Source organism: Gigantopelta aegis, chromosome 8, assembly GCF_016097555.1.
Source record: "Gigantopelta aegis isolate Gae_Host chromosome 8, Gae_host_genome, whole genome shotgun sequence".
Classification (NCBI taxonomy): Eukaryota; Metazoa; Mollusca; class Gastropoda; order Neomphalida; family Peltospiridae; genus Gigantopelta; species Gigantopelta aegis.
In genome coordinates, this window is record NC_054706.1 from 1,981,505 (window position 1) to 2,003,256 (window position 21,752).

General features: G+C 35.4%; 1 protein-coding gene across 5 annotated transcripts in view; it reads right to left on the reverse strand.

Annotated features, from left to right (window-relative positions):
- Window positions 1–1,707: 1,707 nt before the first annotated feature.
- Window positions 1,708–21,752, reverse strand: part of LOC121379130 (annexin-B12-like) — a 49,528-nt gene continuing 29,483 nt past the window's right edge. For 3 of the 5 annotated variants that reach the window (XM_041507613.1, XM_041507610.1, XM_041507612.1), the window contains exons 13-15: window positions 14,835–14,893; window positions 7,465–7,587; window positions 1,708–5,479 (exon numbers count right to left, since the gene is read on the reverse strand). In XM_041507613.1, the coding sequence (XP_041363547.1) occupies window positions 5,420–5,479; window positions 7,465–7,587; window positions 14,835–14,893 (242 nt within the window). In that variant the 3' untranslated portion in view covers window positions 1,708–5,419. Of the gene's footprint in view, window positions 5,480–7,464; window positions 7,588–11,893; window positions 12,050–14,834; window positions 14,894–21,752 lie in introns of those variants that run through there. The other 2 variants (XM_041507615.1, XM_041507614.1) reach the window with 1 other exon arrangement.

The following is a 21,752-nucleotide window of genomic DNA, read 5'->3' on the forward strand; positions in this document are numbered from 1 at the left end:
TCGGCTATTCGATGTCAAACATCTGGTAATTTTTAGTCTCAGAGAGGAAACCTGCTACATTTTTCCATTAGTAGCAAGGGACTTTTTTATATGCACCATCCCACAGACAGGATAGCAAATACCACGGTCTTTGATATACCAGTCGTGATGCACTGGCCGGAACAAGAAGTAGGTGCCCATGATGAAGCTTCCCACATAATTTGATTGGAATAGGTCATGTAGTTCTGGGGGGTTTTGGAGAAGCAACAAGAAATAACTTTTCAAATGAATTTCTCTACACAACTATAGTAAACATAATTCTCTTCCTATGGATAAATGGGAAACCCAACATTAATGACATTACCACATTAGATTAACCATCTGTTGACCGTTACATTATATGAAGTCTAATCAATCGCTATATTTTTGGAAGTAGAGAAGATTTTTTATTTGGATTTGGATACCCAAACACCTCAGGCCCCCGGTGTGTGTGTATGTGGGGGTGAGGGGTGAATGACCATTTCAGAAATGTGTTTTACGGTATGTCATAATTTTGGAGAAGTCAAAAAACTTTTGGCTCAATGAAACTTGAAAATTGTTTAGTTCTGTTGAGCTACACCATGGAGCACATCGATTTATTAATCATCAGCTATTAAATGTCTAACATTTGGTAATTTTGATTCAGTCTTAGAGAGGAAACCCGCTACAATTTCCCATTAGTATCAAGCGTTCTTTTATTAGCACTTTCCAGCTGACAGGACAGCACATACCATGACCTGTGATATATTAGTCATGAGGCACCAGTTAGATTGAGGAGAAATATGTCCCCCAATTGTGTTCGATCTTATGACACCAAGCACCACACACAAGCACTCTACCAACTGAGCAAGATTCCATGCTCCCATTAAAAATTAACCTAAACGTGAGAATGTCAGTTTACACTATTAAGCTCTGCGTTCAGGTGTTAACTAATCCACTCATTCACCCAATGTAATAAGCATTACAGAGAAATGCTAAAGTAATACATGCCACCTATAAAAAAAAAAAAAAAGTCTATATTCTACATTTATGGGCAATAACTCTGTAAAAGAAATGGGTAAATCGCTATGACAGTCAAACTTGATGTGCAACAGTACATGATAAAGCTATACACAATATTTCAGCTCAGTATCTCATGGCTTGTGATACTATAGTGAATAAAAAATCCAGAAAACTAAGTGGTACAGACGGATGGACAGACAAGACAGAAGGACAGATGAAAGCTATAGTTTCCTCCGGTTGGACAGGCAGGGAACTAATAAGCATTCTGACAGTACTACTAAAGTGGCGTTCTCATTAGGCGATTAGTTGCACTGACTTGTCGCATGCAATTTGTCGTATAAGACTAAATTTGTTCCGATTTAGGTGATCTCACAGTATGATTACGATTCAATCACGTGCCAAGTCGGTGCGACTAATCGCATAATGAGAACACCCCTCATAGCAATTCAGCTTTCCTATTAGGTCCCACACATTTTCATATCTCCTGGGTTCAACATTACATGATAAATCTATCCACAAAAATTTAACTCAATATCTTGAGTTACTGCGAAAAAACAAAGTCCGGAGAAACTCTGTGGGACAGATGGACGGACAGACAGATGGACGAATGGTGACAAAATGCAGTCCTCTCCAGCTGAACCGGTAGGGGATTAATACACAGTGTGAATAGAAAACACAACAAGCAGACTATTTCAACAATGATTATATATATTTATAGTACACAGAGTTGTTATGAATACAGTGAAACCTAAGAAAAACAAGTTAACATTGCTTATTCTATAATGTAAGCAATAATATGCCAGTGTTACAAGTTAACATTGCTTATTCTATAATGTAAGCAATAATATGCCAGTGTTACAAAAAGAAATTAAAACAAAAGTTTTACTATTTAGTCTATTTAAGGACTGTCGGTTATTTCTTTTACGTTCATCGTGGTATGAACAAAAACAATCATACACAAACTGTGTTTATGCCTGTTCATATTTAATGCATTTTAGAAAAAATGCCATGTCTCAGTTTCAAAAAAAATAAAAAATAATGGTATATCCTTTTAAAAAATTGAACTATTAATTATATAATTTGTCTGGAATAAATTGACCAAAAATTTACTTACAGGAAAAATCTGTTCAAAATTTCTCAGCCAAAATAATGAACAATGATCTGAATCCTTTTAAATTGTTTATCATAGAAGATGCCAAGCTATTTAATATAACTTAATTATACATACAGATACAAATGTTAAGATTACTGAGAAAGCTATTCTAGTAACTTGTTTGTGATAAGGGTTTGTGATAACGGTTTTTTTAAAAGACAAATTACATGTCTTGGGGTTTGTTTTTAGAATATTAGTGTCTATATATAAAACACGTTTCTGGATTTTGTTTCCAAACATATAAGAAATATATATTTGGAAGCAAAACGAAGTTTGACGTAGTACAAACATGAGGATTTGAAACACGGTGTATGTATATACACTGGTATACATGATGTATGTATATACACTGGTATACACGATGTATATATATACACTGGTATTGTGAACAAGAAAAGGTACTTAATGTGTAATGTTGGTTCTTCTCAAGGATCGGTCAGTCAGAATGATTGTCCCTTTCAGGTTATCCTTTATCCTGGTATCAAATGTTGTGTATACTTAAGGCACTTTCATATAATTTACAGCAGAGAAATTACTTACAGAAACTCGGAAAATGAATGCTTAACATTAGCAAGTACACTGGTTCTCCAGGGTTCGCACGCATCCTGGAAATTCCTGGAAAGTGCTCAAAAAACATTTTCACCCTGGAAAGTGCTTAAAACTGCTGGAATAATGTGTGCTACACTATATGAACACCACCAATATGATGTAACACACATAACTGTTCAAACAACTGATACTAATCAAACACCTTGAAACTCGAACAACAACCCGAACACCCATGACATAATTACCGTATGTAAATGTGAACCACTGTCTAAGAGTGCAGGACAAAAACATGACAATCACACATAAGGTTAGGTTTTTTTAAAGTATAACATCAAAATTGTAAGCTGTAATGTTTTCTGTTTAATGTAAAATGTCTGTTATTCCAAGTACAAACGAATGCTTAATAACCACAGTATTACTTGTTTATTTCACTGAAAAGACAACACAAAGCTTTCATACATTGCCAGTGTTCTTCAGCTTCGAGTAACTAATAATATGAAATATACAGTAAAAATATACTTTTAAAAAATAATACAAAATAGTAGATATTTGGAAACATTCAAGGTAAGTCTTTTAATAAGATAATATTTAATTTAACACTTAATTGTAAAAAAGAACCCAAAAATGTTATGCAATAAATATATATAATATATATTTGTATATCAATATATTTTTATACAAAGGACAACTGCAACTGTGATCAGAATGAAGCCATAAATACAACAATTGGCTTTATATCAAACAAGGAAATCTATCAAAAGTAAGCTGTAAAAGAAATGTATGTGAAAGCGCAACATCAAACAAAATAGTGCATCGCATCTAATGCCTGAAATAGTGTATGTGATACATAAACATTACTTTTAAACAAACTTGAATTACTGTCGTATTATATGGCTAAATTCTAATCTGTGTCGAAGCTAGCTAGCTCCCATCTCAGCCACCCCCAATCCATAATTTTACCCATCGATAAGCGATCATGCTAATTTAGCATATTATTTGACACATGACTAAATGTTCCTTCACACATGATTTTTTTTTCAACAATGACAACCACATACAGTTTTGGGTCGACCCAGACAAAACCAGTTTTATCCCCGGCATTGCTGTTAATCTATTGGTACAAGTATTCTACACAGAAATTTAATGTTCTTTTCTTCTCGTCATTTTTACTAAGTATGTTCCATCTTTAGTTTATTATTTACATTTTTGTATTACGCTTATAAGCAAAACAAAACACTGAATATAAAATATACGAAATTGTTAAAGTATTCACTCCTATCTAAACATTACAAACAACAAAGATATATTGAGTATTCACCTAAGTGTCTATAAAACATTCTAAATTGAAGCTAATGTGGTGAAATCTAACAGCTATCCAAAAACAACAAAGAAAGGAAAGTACTAGCACATGATATGGTACGACTACAACTATGTCAACGTAGAATCACTCAAACATTATTCATATTTAAATTGCAGAACAAAATATTGGCCACTGGAACACATAATCAGGGGCATAGGCTGGGTGGGTGAGGGTCGTCCAAACCCTTACATACACAGAGGTTAAAACAGTTTGTGACAGTGCAATATTAGGCTATTCCTATATTAGGTGTTCAGGGAGAATGTGAACAAAAGGGTCCGCTAAGATCATATCTGAACACATGCCCCCCCCCCCCCCCCCCCCCCACCGCCCGCACCGCCCGCACCAGGTCCCAACCACGCTATGCACCTGATAATGCAGGCTAGATAGACACTAAAATAGGAGTTAGCTGATAAGATCTCAACTCACTGTTACTCTGTGTGTATTTGGTACTGAAGATCAACAAGTGATATGTTTAAGAATGAGTACACAAACAAACTGCCACTAATTCTATCTGTCTTCTTTTTGTTATTAACATCTCGTTTCTTATGTCATCTTTCCCACAAACAGAACGGGTGGAACGAGAACCCAAATTTAGCAAATTAAAACATCTACAGCTCAATTCAGGATTGAATTAACCAAAAAAATATAACAACTCATATTTGTAGAATTGGATTTATTTGATTTTTAAATTTGTGATGCTGCAAAATAAATTTTATAAAATACATTTGCCAAAATAAATCACATTTGGTGACTTGAAAAACAACTGTTTAAAGCCAGAGTGAATACTGTATGCTTTGCCATACCCTTTATTTGCCATCAGTTTTATGGGAAGAACCCACATCTATCAAGTAGCTTGGCTCAATGAAGAGGCCTCACAATGTAGCACTATATCCATTTGGCATAGTCAACGTCGTTATCATCATCATCATCATCATCATCGTCGGCGTCATCAGCATCATCATTATCGTCATCATCATCGTCATAATATTCATTACAATATGAAATAATTAATTGTGTAAAGGATTATTAAATGACTAAATGTTCAAAAGCAAAAATGAGTACTTTGAATATCAAAATAAAAATGAAGAAACATTTTGATGGCCCAGTTGGAACATAAAAATGCAGTCCAAAAACCTAAAAATCTGACCAAAGAAAGCCAAAAGGCCACCACTGTAACCTAAACCTGGGAGAGTTTGACAATCAACAGCAACATCTTGCTGCCACTATTTACAGTTGAGCGTGTAATTTGTATAATTAGACCTGCTTAATCTATTAGCTAATTAAATTCTAAAAGTTGCTGTTCTGTGCATGCTCATCAGCTACTCAGTCTGTGTAGATTAGGGCACTCCACCGATCAGAGCCATGATGATACGTCGATAATCTCCGGAGATATCATCCTGCAATGAGAAAACATCGCTCACATGTCGTCACAACACACAGACTGAGAGAAAGGAAAAGAATGTTTGTCTAACAGAACCTCATCATATTTTAACTTATGACTTGGTGTCATTTGCTCAAGATCAAACAGGAAGACAGGAAAAAAGTCACACACACACAGAGAGAGAAAGACATGCACACAGAGAGAGCAGGGAAGGAGATGGGTGGGGGAAGAGAGAGAACTCTGTTGCTGCCACACAGGCTACTCAGCAAGGAACTGTTTATATGCATTTTCCCATAGACAGGACAGTACATACCAACGCCTTTGATGTACCAGTTGTGGGACACTTTCTTGTATGGTAGAAATTACAAGTCCACTGATAGTCATTGATCCTGGGACTCACTGAACCACAAGCATTCTACCACCGATTACACCCCCCACACCCCCAAACCATGATGGGATATCACACCCCTCAAACACACCAGGGATATCCAATACCGTATAACCGGAAATTTTTGTGGTCTTAATCTTTCGTGGTTTGGGGTATAAAAACATTTCAAGGTTTCTTATTTTCGTTGTTTGCCAAATCTAAATTGAAAGTGATTTTATTTTCGAGTTTTAGCAAGTCTAGTTGCGAGAATACTTGCTATTGTTGATTAAAGTTTCACTTCGGCTGCCAGTTGTTCGATACTACTGATGTGTAAAGTTAAACAATAGAACAGTCACCTGTAGCTAATTGGCCACTGTGATACCCGGTATGCTATTCGACAGACAACTGATCACAGTCTTTGATTTTGTGTAAAGCCAATTACGACGTATGTGTGAACAAAGCACTTAAGGATGCCATGTAGTCTAATTTTACTACATGGTATTCAAAGCGGGTTTCCCTGGATATGAAACACGGCGAAGTTGTACCGGACATCAAGATCGAAATGCGTACTTCGGCGATAAAACCAATTCATGCAAGGTGGATTATGAAAGTTATGGCAGAATTAAAAATACGCCAGGAAATGTTGAAATCTGCATTCATCCACCCCAGAATCTCTGATGCAGTGCGGGCGGACATTGACAAAAACAATATACGAAATTTAAAAATATTTCATTATATTCTACAAACAGTGAGATTCACGCAATAACTTTTCACAAATTCTAACTTGTTGTTTTGACTATACTATTCTCTTGTCGTATCCAGTGGACTGCACATGACAGGAAATAAAATGTTCCGGTAGATTGTCAGTGTGTTATGGTTTTCACAATAAATATTTTAGTTAGAATTTGTTGATTTTTTCAAATATTTTCAAGGATTTATATTTTCGATGCTGACTACTTACCCTCGAAACCCACAAAAAAAAAAATCCTCGAAAATGTCCGGTTATACGGTATATAATCTGTGTGTGTGTGTGTGTGTGTGTGTGCGTGCGTGCATGCGTGTGTGTGTTGAAGTTGTTTTTATCTGTGGATACCGTTCAAGATTCATATTTTCAAAGCTATCTTAGCACTACAATATGGAGAAATCGTCAGGGACATAGCCTTCAACAGTTTTACGACATCGTAACTTCTACAATATGTGTCCTTGTGAAGACATAGCCGTCAACAGTTTTACGACATTGTAACTTCTACAATATGTGTCCAGGACTATAGGAATGATATCTGGAATGGGAGAGCACAGTCTCTAGCGGGGGTGGGGGGAACAAGACTTTTATTCTTATTTATATAGAATAGGACAAAAAACATACATTTTTGTCCTTAAGTTGGTGTGCAGGCCTACAAGCTCTCTCCCCCCCCCCCCCTCCCCGGTTCCTACAGGCCTGCAGTCAATTAAAATTGAACATTAATATGAAAAGATTACATAAGTCCCACCCCTCCAGAAAAATAAACTGGAATATGTTTATTCACCCTAAAAATTATTCCAGTGTTTTTTCATATAAATTCCTTGATAAATAGCTAAAACAAAACAAAAACACATGAAAAAACCCCTCTTATATATCAAAGGCTACAACTCACCCTGACGAACGCCTCAAGTGTTTTGCCGTATCGTTTCTGGAATTCCTGTTTAATCTGCACCATGTCGACCTCACAACGCGTGACAACCACGCGAATCAGAGTCCTGTCATCCGTTCCTGCACCCTGCAAACAAACAAACCATTCTTAGAAAACATTTGTGGAAATTCATGTCTTGCCTGGACAAACCAATTCAGTGAGCGTAATGTCTCGGCTACCATGTAAACTGATTAGAAACATTTGTGGAAATTCATGTCTTGCCTGGACAAACCAATTCAGTGAGTGTAATGTCTCGGCTACCATGTAAACTGATTAGAAAACATTTGTGCAAATTCATGTCTCGCCTGGACAAACCAATTCAGTGAGCATTACATAATGTCTCACCTACCATGTAAACTGATTAGAAAACATTTGTGGAAATTCATGTCTTGCCTGGACAAACCAATTCAGTGAGCGTAATGTCTCGGCTACCATGTAAACTGATTAGAAAACATTTGTGCAAATTCATGTCTCGCCTGGACAAACCAATTCAGTGAGCATTACATAATGTCTCGGCTACCATGTAAACTGATTAGAAAACATTTGTGGAAATTCATGTCTTGCCTGGACAAACCAATTCAGTGAGCATAATGTCTCGGCTACCATGTAAACTGATTAGAAAACATTTGTGGAAATTCATGTCTCGCCTGGACAAACCAATTCAGTGAGCGTAATGTCTCGGCTACCATGTAAACTGATTAGAAAACATTTGTGGAAATTCATGTCTGGCCTGGACAAACCAATTCAGTGAACATAATGTCTCGGCTACCATGTAAACTGATTAGAAAACATTTGTGGAAATTCATGTCTCGCCTGAACAAACCAATTCAGTGAGCATAATGTCTCGGCTACCATGTAAACTGATTAGGTGAATAAAAAAATAATTTGTGTCTCGCCTCAATTAATATATTCAGTTAAATAATGTCTCGTAATAATACTTTTTAAAATTAATTAGGTAAATTTTTTAAAGAATTTGTGATGAAACATTCACGATTAACTCTTTCACCACGACAGGATCTAGAACTTGCGGCTTGTGTGACCAGTGCCAATCACCACGACAGGATGTTTAGCGGCTTAAAACACCTGTTCAAGTTGGCGCCGAGTGACGGCATCAGATAAGTATAATTAGATAAACCTCGCGCGACCATACTTGGTCATGTGACACACTAAGCGGCTAAAGCTACATTTCTAAGCGAATTAAATGAAACTAGTGTTCTGCCAAGTTTATACTGCAATTTTGATTTGTCATAAACATGAACCGTAATGACGAAAATTTGTCTGTTAAATTTCAATGGTTCCGTTTCAGATGACGGGCTTCCGATGATGAAAGTGGGTCATTATGGACATGGTGAATATTGATTTAATCGAGATTGGCATTATTTCTTTTTCGAATTATCATTAAACATGGCATTTAGAAGAAAAGGAATGATGACGAGTTACAAACAAAATAAACAGAGTTTTACCGAAAGTGAGTGAGTTTTACCTGGACACATGAGCCATATTCAGCACCAAACCAGACTCAATATGTTTAGGTAAAACATTTAATCCCGTAAAATTGTTTTCATCAACAAAACTTTCATCAGAGTACATTTTACGCTATGTTATTCCCATCGCACTGTATGGAAGAACAAATGTAATTTACACAAAAGATGAAGCCAAAAAAAGAGTGCGTGATACAGATCCTGCTAACAACAAAGGTGTGTGGTATGATATTTCTGTTGATGAAATGAAAGCTTAATTTTGCAAAAGCATTGTAAATATATGCGTAAACATTATAACTGAAAACAATTAATAAGAAACAGTTAGAAAAAGATCTTTACTGTTTTACTCTTTTACATAACAGTCTGAGAGAGAATCAACTCAAATAGGCGAGTACAAACTTCATATGAAACCTGTAAAATTTTGGCAGATTTATACCTTTTAAATGAACATTTTGCTTAAAGTATTATTTTTTTAACAGCCTAGACAGCCGTCCATTCACCTGACACAAATGTCAGCATATAACTAAAAATTTTGATAAAAGAAATATTTTATTTTTAAAATGAAAATTCATAAATCTGCTATTTAAACTCAGTGTGCAGGGAAGGTCAAGACTGTAAAAACTTAGTTGTGAAAGATTAATATATTTCTTTAAATAAAATATAGTAATAATACTTTTTAAAATTAAATTTTACATTTTTTTAAAGATCCATTATGATGAAAATTCATTGATTGAATTGTAAACCAAGTTTCATTGATCTAGAACTTGCAGCTTATTGTGTGAAACAGAGCCAATCACAAAGACTTTTGTCAAGTTAAAACACACAAGTTGACGCTATTGACGGCATCAGATAAGTAATATCTATACCTCACCTTTCAACTTGGTCAAGGGGAGACAATAAGCGATAAAGCTACATTAATAAGCAAACTAAATCAAACTACTGTTCTGCCGAGATAGGCAGCAATTTTAATTTGTCATAAATATTTCTGGTAATGACATCAATGTGTACATTAAATTTCTGCATTGAGTTCCGTTTATCACAAGCTTCAAGCTCAAGTGTCAGCTGGGTCATTGTTGCATGTGTGAATATTCGATTCAATACATGTTAAAAACATTATTTCTTTTTCAATTATTTTTAAACATTATTTACTCACAAGGAATGATAATATTTAAAAACAAAATAAACAGAGTACACCGAAAGTGAGTGAGTTTTATAAGCCAGTCGGATTGCACCAAACCAGACTATAATATGTGTAGGTGCAACATTTAATCCTGTTGAATTAGTGTTCATTATCAAAACTTTCATCAATACATTTTACTACTATGTCTTACCATCGCACTTAATCAAGGAGACACAAATATAACTTGCACAGAAAGACTCAGTTAAAACCAGAGTGCTGCGTGTGATACGTGTAGTTGACAAGTGTACTTACTTTCATAGAATGGTAAAGTCTGTCTGCGAACGTAGGCTGTTCGGTTGCGTACACATTGTACTGAAAACAACATAAGAAACAGTTAGAGCAAGATCTTTACAAACTTACTCTTGCTACATAACAGACTGAGAGAGAATCAACGTTAAAAACCTGACACAAACTTCAGCATGAAACACTTAAAATTTGGCATGACTTTTTTTTTTTTTTAAATGAAAATTCACTGCTTAAATAAATGCTACATAACAGCAAGAGAGAGAATCAATGTTAAAAACCTGACTACACAAGTCAGCATGTCAAACACTTAAAATTTTGGCATGAAATGATTTTTTTTTTAAATGAAAAAGTCTGCTTAAATAAACAGGTATTTTTTCAAATGATTTCAGATCAAATCCAAGCTATTCGTGAAAAAAGTCTGCTTTGTGTAAAAACAGCATCCTCTATAATCGAGAAATCATCTGCTCATAGACAAGTATTATGTCAAAAAACGTTAAAGTTGTTTCACTAGACAAGTCTAGAGTCAAACGTTAAAGTAATCTCATCAGACAAGTATTATGTCAAACGTTAAAGTCTGACTCATAGTCATCCGATGTCAAACCCACTAAAGTTTTCTCACTAGACAAGTATTATGTCAAACGTTAAAGTCCCTCACAGACAGTATTATGTCAAACGTTAAAGTTGTGCTCACTAGACAAGTATTATGAAAAGCCCAAATCAGTTAAAGTCTCCTCATGTAGACGAGTATTATGTCAAACGTCAAAGTCGATCACTCAACCGACAAGCTAACTTCCGCTCCACTAAAATGTTAAAGTCTGCTCACTAGACAAGTATTATGTCAAACGTTAAAGTCCGCTCACTAGACAAGTATTATGTCAAACGTTAAAGTCCGCTCACTAGACAAGTATTATGTCAAACGTTAAAGTCCACTCACTAGACAAGTATTATGTCAAACGTTAAAGTCTGCTCACTAGACAAGTATTATGTCAAACGTTAAAGTCCACTCACTAGACAAGTATTATGTCAAACGTTAAAGTCTGCTCACTAGACAAGTATTATGTCAAACGTTAAAGTCTGCTCACTAGACAAGTATTATGTCAAACGTTAAAGTCTGCTCACTAGACAAGTATTATGTCAAACGTTAAGTCCTGCTCACTAGACAAGTATTATGTCAAACGTTAAAGTCTGCTCACTAGACAAGTATTATGTCAAACGTTAAAGTCCACTCATAGGCGAGTATTATGTCAAACGTTAAAGTCTGCTCACTAGACAAGTATTATGTCAAACGTTAAAGTCCACTCATAGGCGAGTATTATGTCAAACGTTAAAGTCTGCTCACTAGACAAGTATTATGTCAAACGTTAAAGTCTGCTCACTAGACAAGTATTATGTCAAACGTATGTTTATTCACCCTAAAAATTATTCCAGTGTTTTTTCATATAAATTCCTTGATAAATAGCTAAAACAAAACAAAAACACATGAAAAAACCCCTCTTATATATCAAAGGCTACAACTCACCCTGACGAACGCCTCAAGTGTTTTGCCGTATCGTTTCTGGAATTCCTGTTTAATCTGCACCATGTCGACCTCACAACGCGTGACAACCACGCGAATCAGAGTCCTGTCGTCCGTTCCCGCACCCTGCAAACAAACAAACCATTCTTAGAAAACATTTGTGGAAATTCATGTCTTGCCTGGACAAACCAATTCAGTGAGCGTAATGTCTCGGCTACCATGTAAACTGATTAGAAAACATTTGTGGAAATTCATGTCTTGCCTGGACAAACCAATTTAGTGAGTGTAATGTCTCAGCTACCATGTAAACTGATTAGAAAACATTTGTGCAAATTCATGTCTCGCCTGGACAAACCAATTCAGTGAGCATTACATAATGTCTCGGCTACCATGTAAACTGATTAGAAAACATTTGTGGAAATTCATGTCTTGCCTGGACAAACCAATTCAGTGAGCGTAATGTCTCGGCTACCATGTAAACTGATTAGAAAACATTTGTGCAAATTCATGTCTCGCCTGGACAAACCAATTCAGTGAGCATTACATAATGTCTCGGCTACCATGTAAACTGATTAGAAAACATTTGTGGAAATTCATGTCTTGCCTGGACAAACCAATTCAGTGAGCATAATGTCTCGGCTACCATGTAAACTGATTAGAAAACATTTGTGGAAATTCATGTCTCGCCTGGACAAACCAATTCAGTGAGCGTAATGTCTCGGCTACCATGTAAACTGATTAGAAAACATTTGTGGAAATTCATGTCTGGCCTGGACAAACCAAGTCAGTGAACATAATGTCTCGGCTACCATGTAAACTGATTAGAAAACATTTGTGTAAATTCATGTCTCGCCTGGACAAACCAATTCAGTGAGCATAATGTCTCGGCTACCATGTAAACTGATTAGAAAACATTTGTGGAAATTCATGTCTCGCCTGAACAAACCAATTCAGTGAGCATAATGTCTCGGCTACCATGTAAACTGATTAGGTAAATAAAAAAATAATTTGTGATATAACATTCACGATTAACTCTTTCACCACGACAGGCCGGTATACCGGCTTGCGATACCAGTGCCTCTCACCACGACAGGCCGGTTTAGCGGCTTGTAACACCTGTTCATATTTGGCGCCGAGTGACGCGTCAATATTATAATTAGATAAAATCTCGCGCGACCATAGCTGCCATGTGACACACTGTAATGGCTGCGCCCATGTTCTAGCGAATTTTGAACGAGTTTTTCCAAGTTTATACTGATATTCTGACTGTAATTAAACATGAACCGAGGTGACGAAATTTCGTCTGTTGAAAACAATGGTTGCGATTCAGATGACGGGTTTTCCGATGATGAAATGTGGGATATTATGGACTTTGGTGCATTTGATTTAATCGAGATTGGCGATCGTGAACGAAATGTCATTAAACATGGCAATTTAGAAGAAAATGATACCGATGACGAGTTACAAGATGACTTGCCACTGTTTTACCACGCGCCTGAGTTTACCTGGACACATGAGCCATATTCAGTTACCTGCAGATCAACGTTTACTAAAAATCCGGGGCCCGTAAAAGTGTTTGACGTCAACACAAACGCCATAGAGTACTTTTCGCTATTTTATTCCAATACAGTGTATGGAAAAATTGTGTAATTTACCAACATGAATGCCAAAAAAAAAGCGTGATACAGATCCTGCTAACAACAAAGGTGTGTGGTATGATATTTCTGTTGATGAAATGAAAGCTTAATTTTGCAAAAGCATTGTAAATATATATTTTAAAATTATAACTGGAATGTTAATTAATTAATTATCCAACAAGAAAAACATTTGTACTGTTTTTTTTTTTTAATTACCAGTCCTACCTACTCAAATAGGCGAGTAATATGCATAGTTTACCTGTAATTACCAGATTTATACCTGTTAAATCTAACATTTTTAAAGTATTATTTTTTTATCTAGACAGCCGTCCATTCACCTTTCTGGAAATGTATAGCCTATAACTAAAATTAATGATAAAAGAAGTAGTTTTATCCTTTAACAAACATGATCATAAATCTGCTATTTAAACTCAGTGTGCAGGGAAGGTCAAGACTGTAAAACTTAGTGGTGAAAGAGTTAATATATTTCTTTAAATAAAATATAGTAATAATACTTTTTAAAATTAAATTTTACATTTTTTTAAAGATCCATTATGATGAAAATTCATTGATTGAATTGTAAACCAAGTTTTATTGATCTAGAACTTGCAGCTTATTGTGTGAAACAGAGCCAATCACAAAGACTTGATGTCAAGTTAAAACACACAAGTTGACGCTATTGACGGCATCAGATAAGTAATATCTATACCTCACCTTTCAACTTGGTCAAGGGGAGACAATAAGCGATAAAGCTACATTAATAAGCAAACTAAATCAAACTACTGTTCTGCCGAGATAGGCAGCAATTTTAATTTGTCATAAATATTTCTGGTAATGACATCAATGTGTACATTAAATTTCTGCATTGAGTTCCGTTTATCACAAGCTTCAAGCTCAAGTGTCAGCTGGGTCATTGTTGCATGTGTGAATATTAATTCAATACATGTTAAAAACATTATTTCTTTTTCAATTATTTTTAAACATTATTTACTCACAAGGAATGATAATATTTAAAAACAAAATAAACAGAGTACACCGAAAGTGAGTGAGTTTTATAAGCCAGTCGGATTGCACCAAACCAGACTATAATATGTGTAGGTGCAACATTTAATCCTGTTGAATTAGTGTTCATTATCAAAACTTTCATCAATACATTTTACTACTATGTCTTACCATCGCACTTAATCAAGGAGACACAAATATAACTTGCACAGAAAGACTCAGTTAAAACCAGAGTGCTGCGTGTGATACGTGTAGTTGACAAGTGTACTTACTTTCATAGAATGGTAAAGTCTGTCTGCGAAGTAGGCTGTTCGGTTGCGTACACATTGTACTGAAAACAACATAAGAAACAGTTAGAGCAAGATCTTTACAAACTTACTCTTGCTACATAACAGCCTGAGAGAGAATCAACGTTAAAAACCTGACACAAACTTCAGCATGAAACACTTAAAATTTTGGCATGAATTAATTTTTTTTTTTAAATGAAAATTCACTGCTTAAATAAATGCTACATAACAGCCTGAGAGAGAATCAATGTTAAAAACCTGAAACAAACTTCAGCATGAAACACTTAAAATTTTGGCATGAAATGATTTTTTTTTTAAATGAAAATTCTCTGCTTAAATAAAAGGTAATTTTTCAAATGATTTCAGATCAAATCCAAGCTCTTCGTGAAAACTGCTTTGTGTAAAAACAGCATCCTCTATAATCGAGAAATCATCTGCGGATAGACAAGTATTATGTTAAAAAACGTTTGTTTTGTTTCACGACACCTCTAGAGCACATTGATTAATTAATCATCAGCTATTGGATGTCAAACATTTGGTAATTCTGACTCATAGTCATCCGAGGAAACCCACTACATTTTTCCATTAGCAACAAGGGATCTTTTATATGCACTTTCCCACAGACAGGATAGTACATACCACGGCCTTTGACCAGTTGTGGTGCACTGGTTGGAACGAGAAAAGCCCAAATCAGTTGAATGGATCCACCGATGTGGTTCGATCCTGCGATGCAAGCACCTCAGGCGATCACTCAACCGACTGAGCTAACTTCCGCTCCACTAAAATGTTAAAGTCTGCTCACTAGAAAAGTATTATGTCAAACGTTAAAGTCCACTCACTAGACAAGTATTATGTCAAACGTTAAAGTCCGCTCACTAGACAAGTATTATGTCAAACGTTAAAGTCCACTCACTAGACAAGTATTATGTCAAACGTTAAAGTCTGCTCACTAGACAAGTATTATGTCAAACGTTAAAGTCCACTCACTAGACAAGTATTATGTCAAACGTTAAAGTCCGCTCACTAGACAAGTATTATGTCAAACGTTAAAGTCTGCTCACTAGACAAGTATTATGTCAAACGTTAAAGTCCGCTCACTAGACAAGTATTATGTCAAACGTTAAAGTCTGCTCACTAGACAAGTATTATGTCAAACGTTAAAGTCCGCTCACTAGACAAGTATTATGTCAAACGTTAAAGTCTGCTCACTAGACAAGTATTATGTCAAACGTTAAAGTCTGCTCACTAGACAAGTATTATGTCAAACGTTAAAGTCTGCTCACTAGACAAGTATTATGTCAAACGTTAAAGTCCGCTCACTAGACAAGTATTATGTCAAACGTTAAAGTCCACTCATAGGCGAGTATTATGTCAAACGTTAAAGTCCACTCATAGGCGAGTATTATGTCAAACGTTAAAGTCCACTCACTAGACAAGTATTATGTCAAACGTTAAAGTCTGCTCACTAGACAAGTATTATGTCAAACGTTAAAGTCTGCTCACTAGACAAGTATTATGTCAAACGTTAAAGTCTGCTCACTAGACAAGTATTATGTCAAACGTTAAAGTCTACTCATAGGCGAGTATTATGTCAAACGTTAAAGTCCACTCACTAGACAAGTATTATGTCAAACGTTAAAGTCCATTCACTAGACAAGTATTATGTCAAACGTTAAAGTCTGCTCACTAGACAAGTATTATGTCAAACGTTAAAGTCCGCTCACTAGACAAGTATTATGTCAAACGTTAAAGTCTGCTCACTAGACAAGTATTATGTCAAACGTTAAAGTCTGCTCACTAGACAAGTATTATGTCAAACGTTAAAGTCTGCTCACTAGACATGTATTATGTCAAACGTTAAAGTCTGCTCACTAGACAAGTATTATGTCAAACGTTAAAGTCCGCTCACTAGACAAGTATTATGTCAAACGTTAAAGTCTGCTCACTAGACAAGTATTATGTCAAACGTTAAAGTCCACTCATAGGCGAGTATTATGTCAAACGTTAAAGTCCACTCACTAGACAAGTATTATGTCAAACGTTAAAGTCCACTCAATAGATGAGTATTATGTCAAAATGTTAAAAGTCCAGTCACTAGATGAGTATTATGTCAAACGTTAAAGTCCACTCATAGGCGAGTATTATGTCAAACGTTAAAGTCCACTCACTAGACAAGTATTATGTCAAACGTTAAAGTCCACTCACTAGACAAGTATTATGTCAAACGTTAAAGTCTGCTCACTAGACAAGTATTATGTCAAACGTTAAAGTCCGCTCACTAGACAAGTATTATGTCAAACGTTAAAGTCTGCTCACTAGACAAGTATTATGTCAAACGTTAAAGTCTGCTCACTAGACAAGTATTATGTCAAAACGTTAAAGTCTGCTCACTAGACAAGTATTATGTCAAACGTTAAAGTCCACTCACTAGACAAGTATTATGTCAAACGTTAAAGTCTGCTCACTAGACAAGTATTATGTCAAACGTTAAAGTCCGCTCACTAGACAAGTATTATGTCAAACGTTAAAGTCTGCTCACTAGACAAGTATTATGTCAAACGTTAAAGTCTGCTCACTAGACAAGTATTATGTCAAACGTTAAAGTCTGCTCACTAGACAAGTATTATGTCAAACGTTAAAGTCTGCTCACTAGACAAGTATTATGTCAAACGTTAAAGTCTGCTCACTAGACAAGTATTATGTCAAACGTTAAAGTCTGCTCACTAGACAAGTATTATGTCAAACGTTAAAGTCTGCTCACTAGACAAGTATTATGTCAAACGTTAAAGTCCGCTCACTAGACAAGTATTATGTCAAACGTTAAAGTCCGCTCACTAGACAAGTATTATGTCAAACGTTAAAGTCTGCTCACTAGACAAGTATTATGTCAAACGTTAAAGTCTGCTCACTAGACAAGTATTATGTCAAACGTTAAAGTCTGCTCACTAGACAAGTATTATGTCAAACGTTAAAGTCCACTCATAGGCGAGTATTATGTCAAACGTTAAAGTCCACTCATAGGCGAGTATTATGTCAAACGTTAAAGTCCACTCATAGGCGAGTATTATGTCAAACGTTAAAGTCTGCTCACTAGACATGTATTATGTCAAACGTTAAAGTCTGCTCACTAGACAAGTATTATGTCAAACGTTAAAGTCCACTCACTAGACAAGTATTATGTCAAACGTTAAAGTCCGCTCACTAGACAAGTATTATGTCAAACGTTAAAGTCTGCTCACTAGACAAGTATTATGTCAAACGTTAAAGTCCACTCACTAGACAAGTATTATGTCAAACGTTAAAGTCCGCTCACTAGACATGTATTATGTCAAACGTTAAAGTCTGCTCACTAGACATGTATTATGTCAAACGTTAAAGTCTGCTCACTAGACAAGTATTATGTCAAACGTTAAAGTCCACTAATAGGCGAGTATTATGTCAAACGTTAAAGTCCACTCATAGGCGAGTATTATGTCAAACGTTAAAGTCCACTCATAGACGAGTATTATGTAAAAAACGTTAAAGTCCACTCATAGACGAGTATTATGTAAAAAACGTTAAAGTCCACTCATAGACGAGTATTATGTAAAAAAACGTTAAAGTCCACTCAATAGATGAGTATTATGTCAAAATGTTAAAAGTCCAGTCACTAGATGAGTATTATGTCAAACGTTAAAGTCCACTCATAGGCGAGTATTATGTCAAACGTTAAAGTCCACTCACTAGACAAGTATTATGTCAAACGTTAAAGTCTGCTCACTAGACAAGTATTATGTCAAACGTTAAAGTCCGCTCACTAGACAAGTATTATGTCAAACGTTAAAGTCTGCTCACTAGACAAGTATTATGTCAAACGTTAAAGTCTGCTCACTAGACAAGTATTATGTCAAAACGTTAAAGTCTGCTCACTAGACAAGTATTATGTCAAACGTTAAAGTCCACTCACTAGACAAGTATTATGTCAAACGTTAAAGTCTGCTCACTAGACAAGTATTATGTCAAACGTTAAAGTCCGCTCACTAGACAAGTATTATGTCAAACGTTAAAGTCCACTCACTAGACAAGTATTATGTCAAACGTTAAAGTCTGCTCACTAGACAAGTATTATGTCAAACGTTAAAGTCCACTCATAGGCGAGTATTATGTCAAACGTTAAAGTCCGCTCACTAGACAAGTATTATGTCAAACGTTAAAGTCTGCTCACTAGACAAGTATTATGTCAAACGTTAAAGTCCGCTCACTAGACAAGTATTATGTCAAACGTTAAAGTCCGCTCACTAGACAAGTATTATGTCAAACGTTAAAGTCCACTCACTAGACAAGTATTATGTCAAACGTTAAAGTCCACTCACTAGACGAGTATTATGTCAAACGTTAAAGTCTGCTCACTAGACAAGTATTATGTCAAACGTTAAAGTCCACTCACTAGACAAGTATTATGTCAAACGTTAAAGTCCACTCATAGGCGAGTATTATGTCAAACGTTAAAGTCCACTCATAGACGAGTATTATGTAAAAAACGTTAAAGTCCACTCACTAGACAAGTATTATGTCAAAATGTTAAAAGTCTGCTCACTAGACAAGTATTATGTAAAAATGTTAAAGTTCACTCAATAGATGAGTAATATGCCAGAACGTTAAAGTCCACTCAACAGACGAGTATTATGTCAAAACGTTAAAGTCCGCTCACTAGACGAGTATTATGTCAAAACGTTAAAGTCTGCTCACTAGACAAGTATTATGTCAAATGTTAAAGTCTGCTCACTAGACAAGTATTATGTCAAACGTTAAAGTCCACTCACTAGACAAGTATTATGTCAAACGTTAAAGTCCACTCACTAGGCGAAGTATTATGTCAAACGTTAAAGTCCACTCACTAGACAGTATTATGTCAAACGTTAAAGTCTGCTCACTAGACAAGTATTATGTCAAACGTTAAAGTCCACCCACTAGACAAGTATTATGTCAAACGTTAAAGTCCACTCACTAGACAAGTATTATGTCAAACGTTAAAGTCTGCTCACTAGACAAGTATTATGTCAAACGTTAAAGTCCACTCACTAGACAAGTATTATGTCAAACGTTAAAGTCCACTCACTAGACGAGTATTATGTCAAACGTTAAAGTCCACTCACTAGACAAGTATTATGTCAAAAAACGTTAAAGTCTGCTCACTAGACAAGTATTATGTCAAACGTTAAAGTCCACTCACTAGACAAGTATTATGTCAAAATGTTAAAGTCCAGTCACTAGACAAGTATTATGTCAAACGTTAAAGTCCACTCATAGGCGAGTATTATGTCAAACGTTAAAGTCCACTCACTAGGCGAGTATTATGTCAAACGTTAAAGTCCACTCATAGACGAGTATTATGTCAAAACGTTAAAGTCTGCTCACTAGACAAGTATTATGTCAAACGTTAAAGTCTGCTCACTAGACAAGTATTATGTCAAACGTTAAAGTCTGCTCACTAGACAAGTATTATGTCAAACGTTAAAGTCTGCTCACTAGACAAGTATTATGTCAAACGTTAAAGTCCACTCACTAGACAAGTATTATGTCAAACGTTAAAGTCTGCTCACTAGACAAGTATTATGTCAAACGTTAAAGTCTGCTCACTAGACAAGTATTATGTCAAACGTTAAAGTCCACTCACTAGACAAGTATTATGTCAAACGTTAAAGTACTAGACAAGTATTATGTCAAACGTTAAAGTCCACTCATAGGCGAGTATTATGTCAAACGTTAAAGTCCACTCATAGACGAGTATTATGTCAAACGTTAAAGTCTGCTCACTAGACAAGTATTATGTCAAACGTTAAAGTCTGCTCACTAGACAAGTATTATGTCAAACGTTAAAGTCCGCTCACTAGACAAGTATTATGTCAAACGTTAAAGTCCACTCACTAGACAAGTATTATGTCAAACGTTAAAGTCTGCTCACTAGACAAGTATTATGTCAAACGTTAAAGTCTGCTCACTAGACAAGTATTATGTCAAACGTTAAAGTCTGCTCACTAGACAAGTATTATGTCAAACGTTAAAGTCTGCTCACTAGACAAGTATTATGTCAAACGTTAAAGTCTGCTCACTAGACAAGTATTATGTCAAACGTTAAAGTCTGCTCACTAGACAAGTATTATGTCAAACGTTAAAGTCTGCTCACTAGACAAGTATTATGTCAAACGTTAAAGTCCACTCATAGGCGAGTATTATGTCAAACGTTAAAGTCCACTCATAGGCGAGTATTATGTCAAACGTTAAAGTCCACTCATAGGCGAGTATTATGTCAAACGTTAAAGTCCACTCACTTGACAAGTATATAGAGGATAATAAACGAGTTACCAGTTATTATCAAATTTATGTCCCGAGTGAAATAATTTTCAGTTGTCAAATGACAAATGAAAATTATTTCACGAGGGACATAAATTTGATAATAACTGGTAACGAGTTTGTTATTCTATTTATTACCTCAGCTATTTTTTCTCTAAAAGCCTTTATTTTTGACGCACATGCACGAAGGCCAACCTGTATAGGAACGATGTAAACTATTTTACGCACTGTTCTGAGAATTATATAACGTTGTAATTTAATCACGTTCATAGATAATTTTAAAAAACACAAGTTCTCTTTATTCTGCTTCCAAATCTATAATGAATTGCATTAAAATGACATTTTGTTATTAATTTAACACCAAAAACAGAGACCCGTAAAGGCAAACTCTTTAAACTACATAACGTCATTTTGTGTGTTTGTCAAATCGTGATGACGTCATATTTAGTACCGACAAAGTCATTGGTTTGTAAGCATCAAATTGTCCAATAGTATTGTTCGTTAGACCAATGCAGAATATTTCTCACTGAGAAAATATGGAAAATATTTTCCGTTATGAGTGACTGCTGG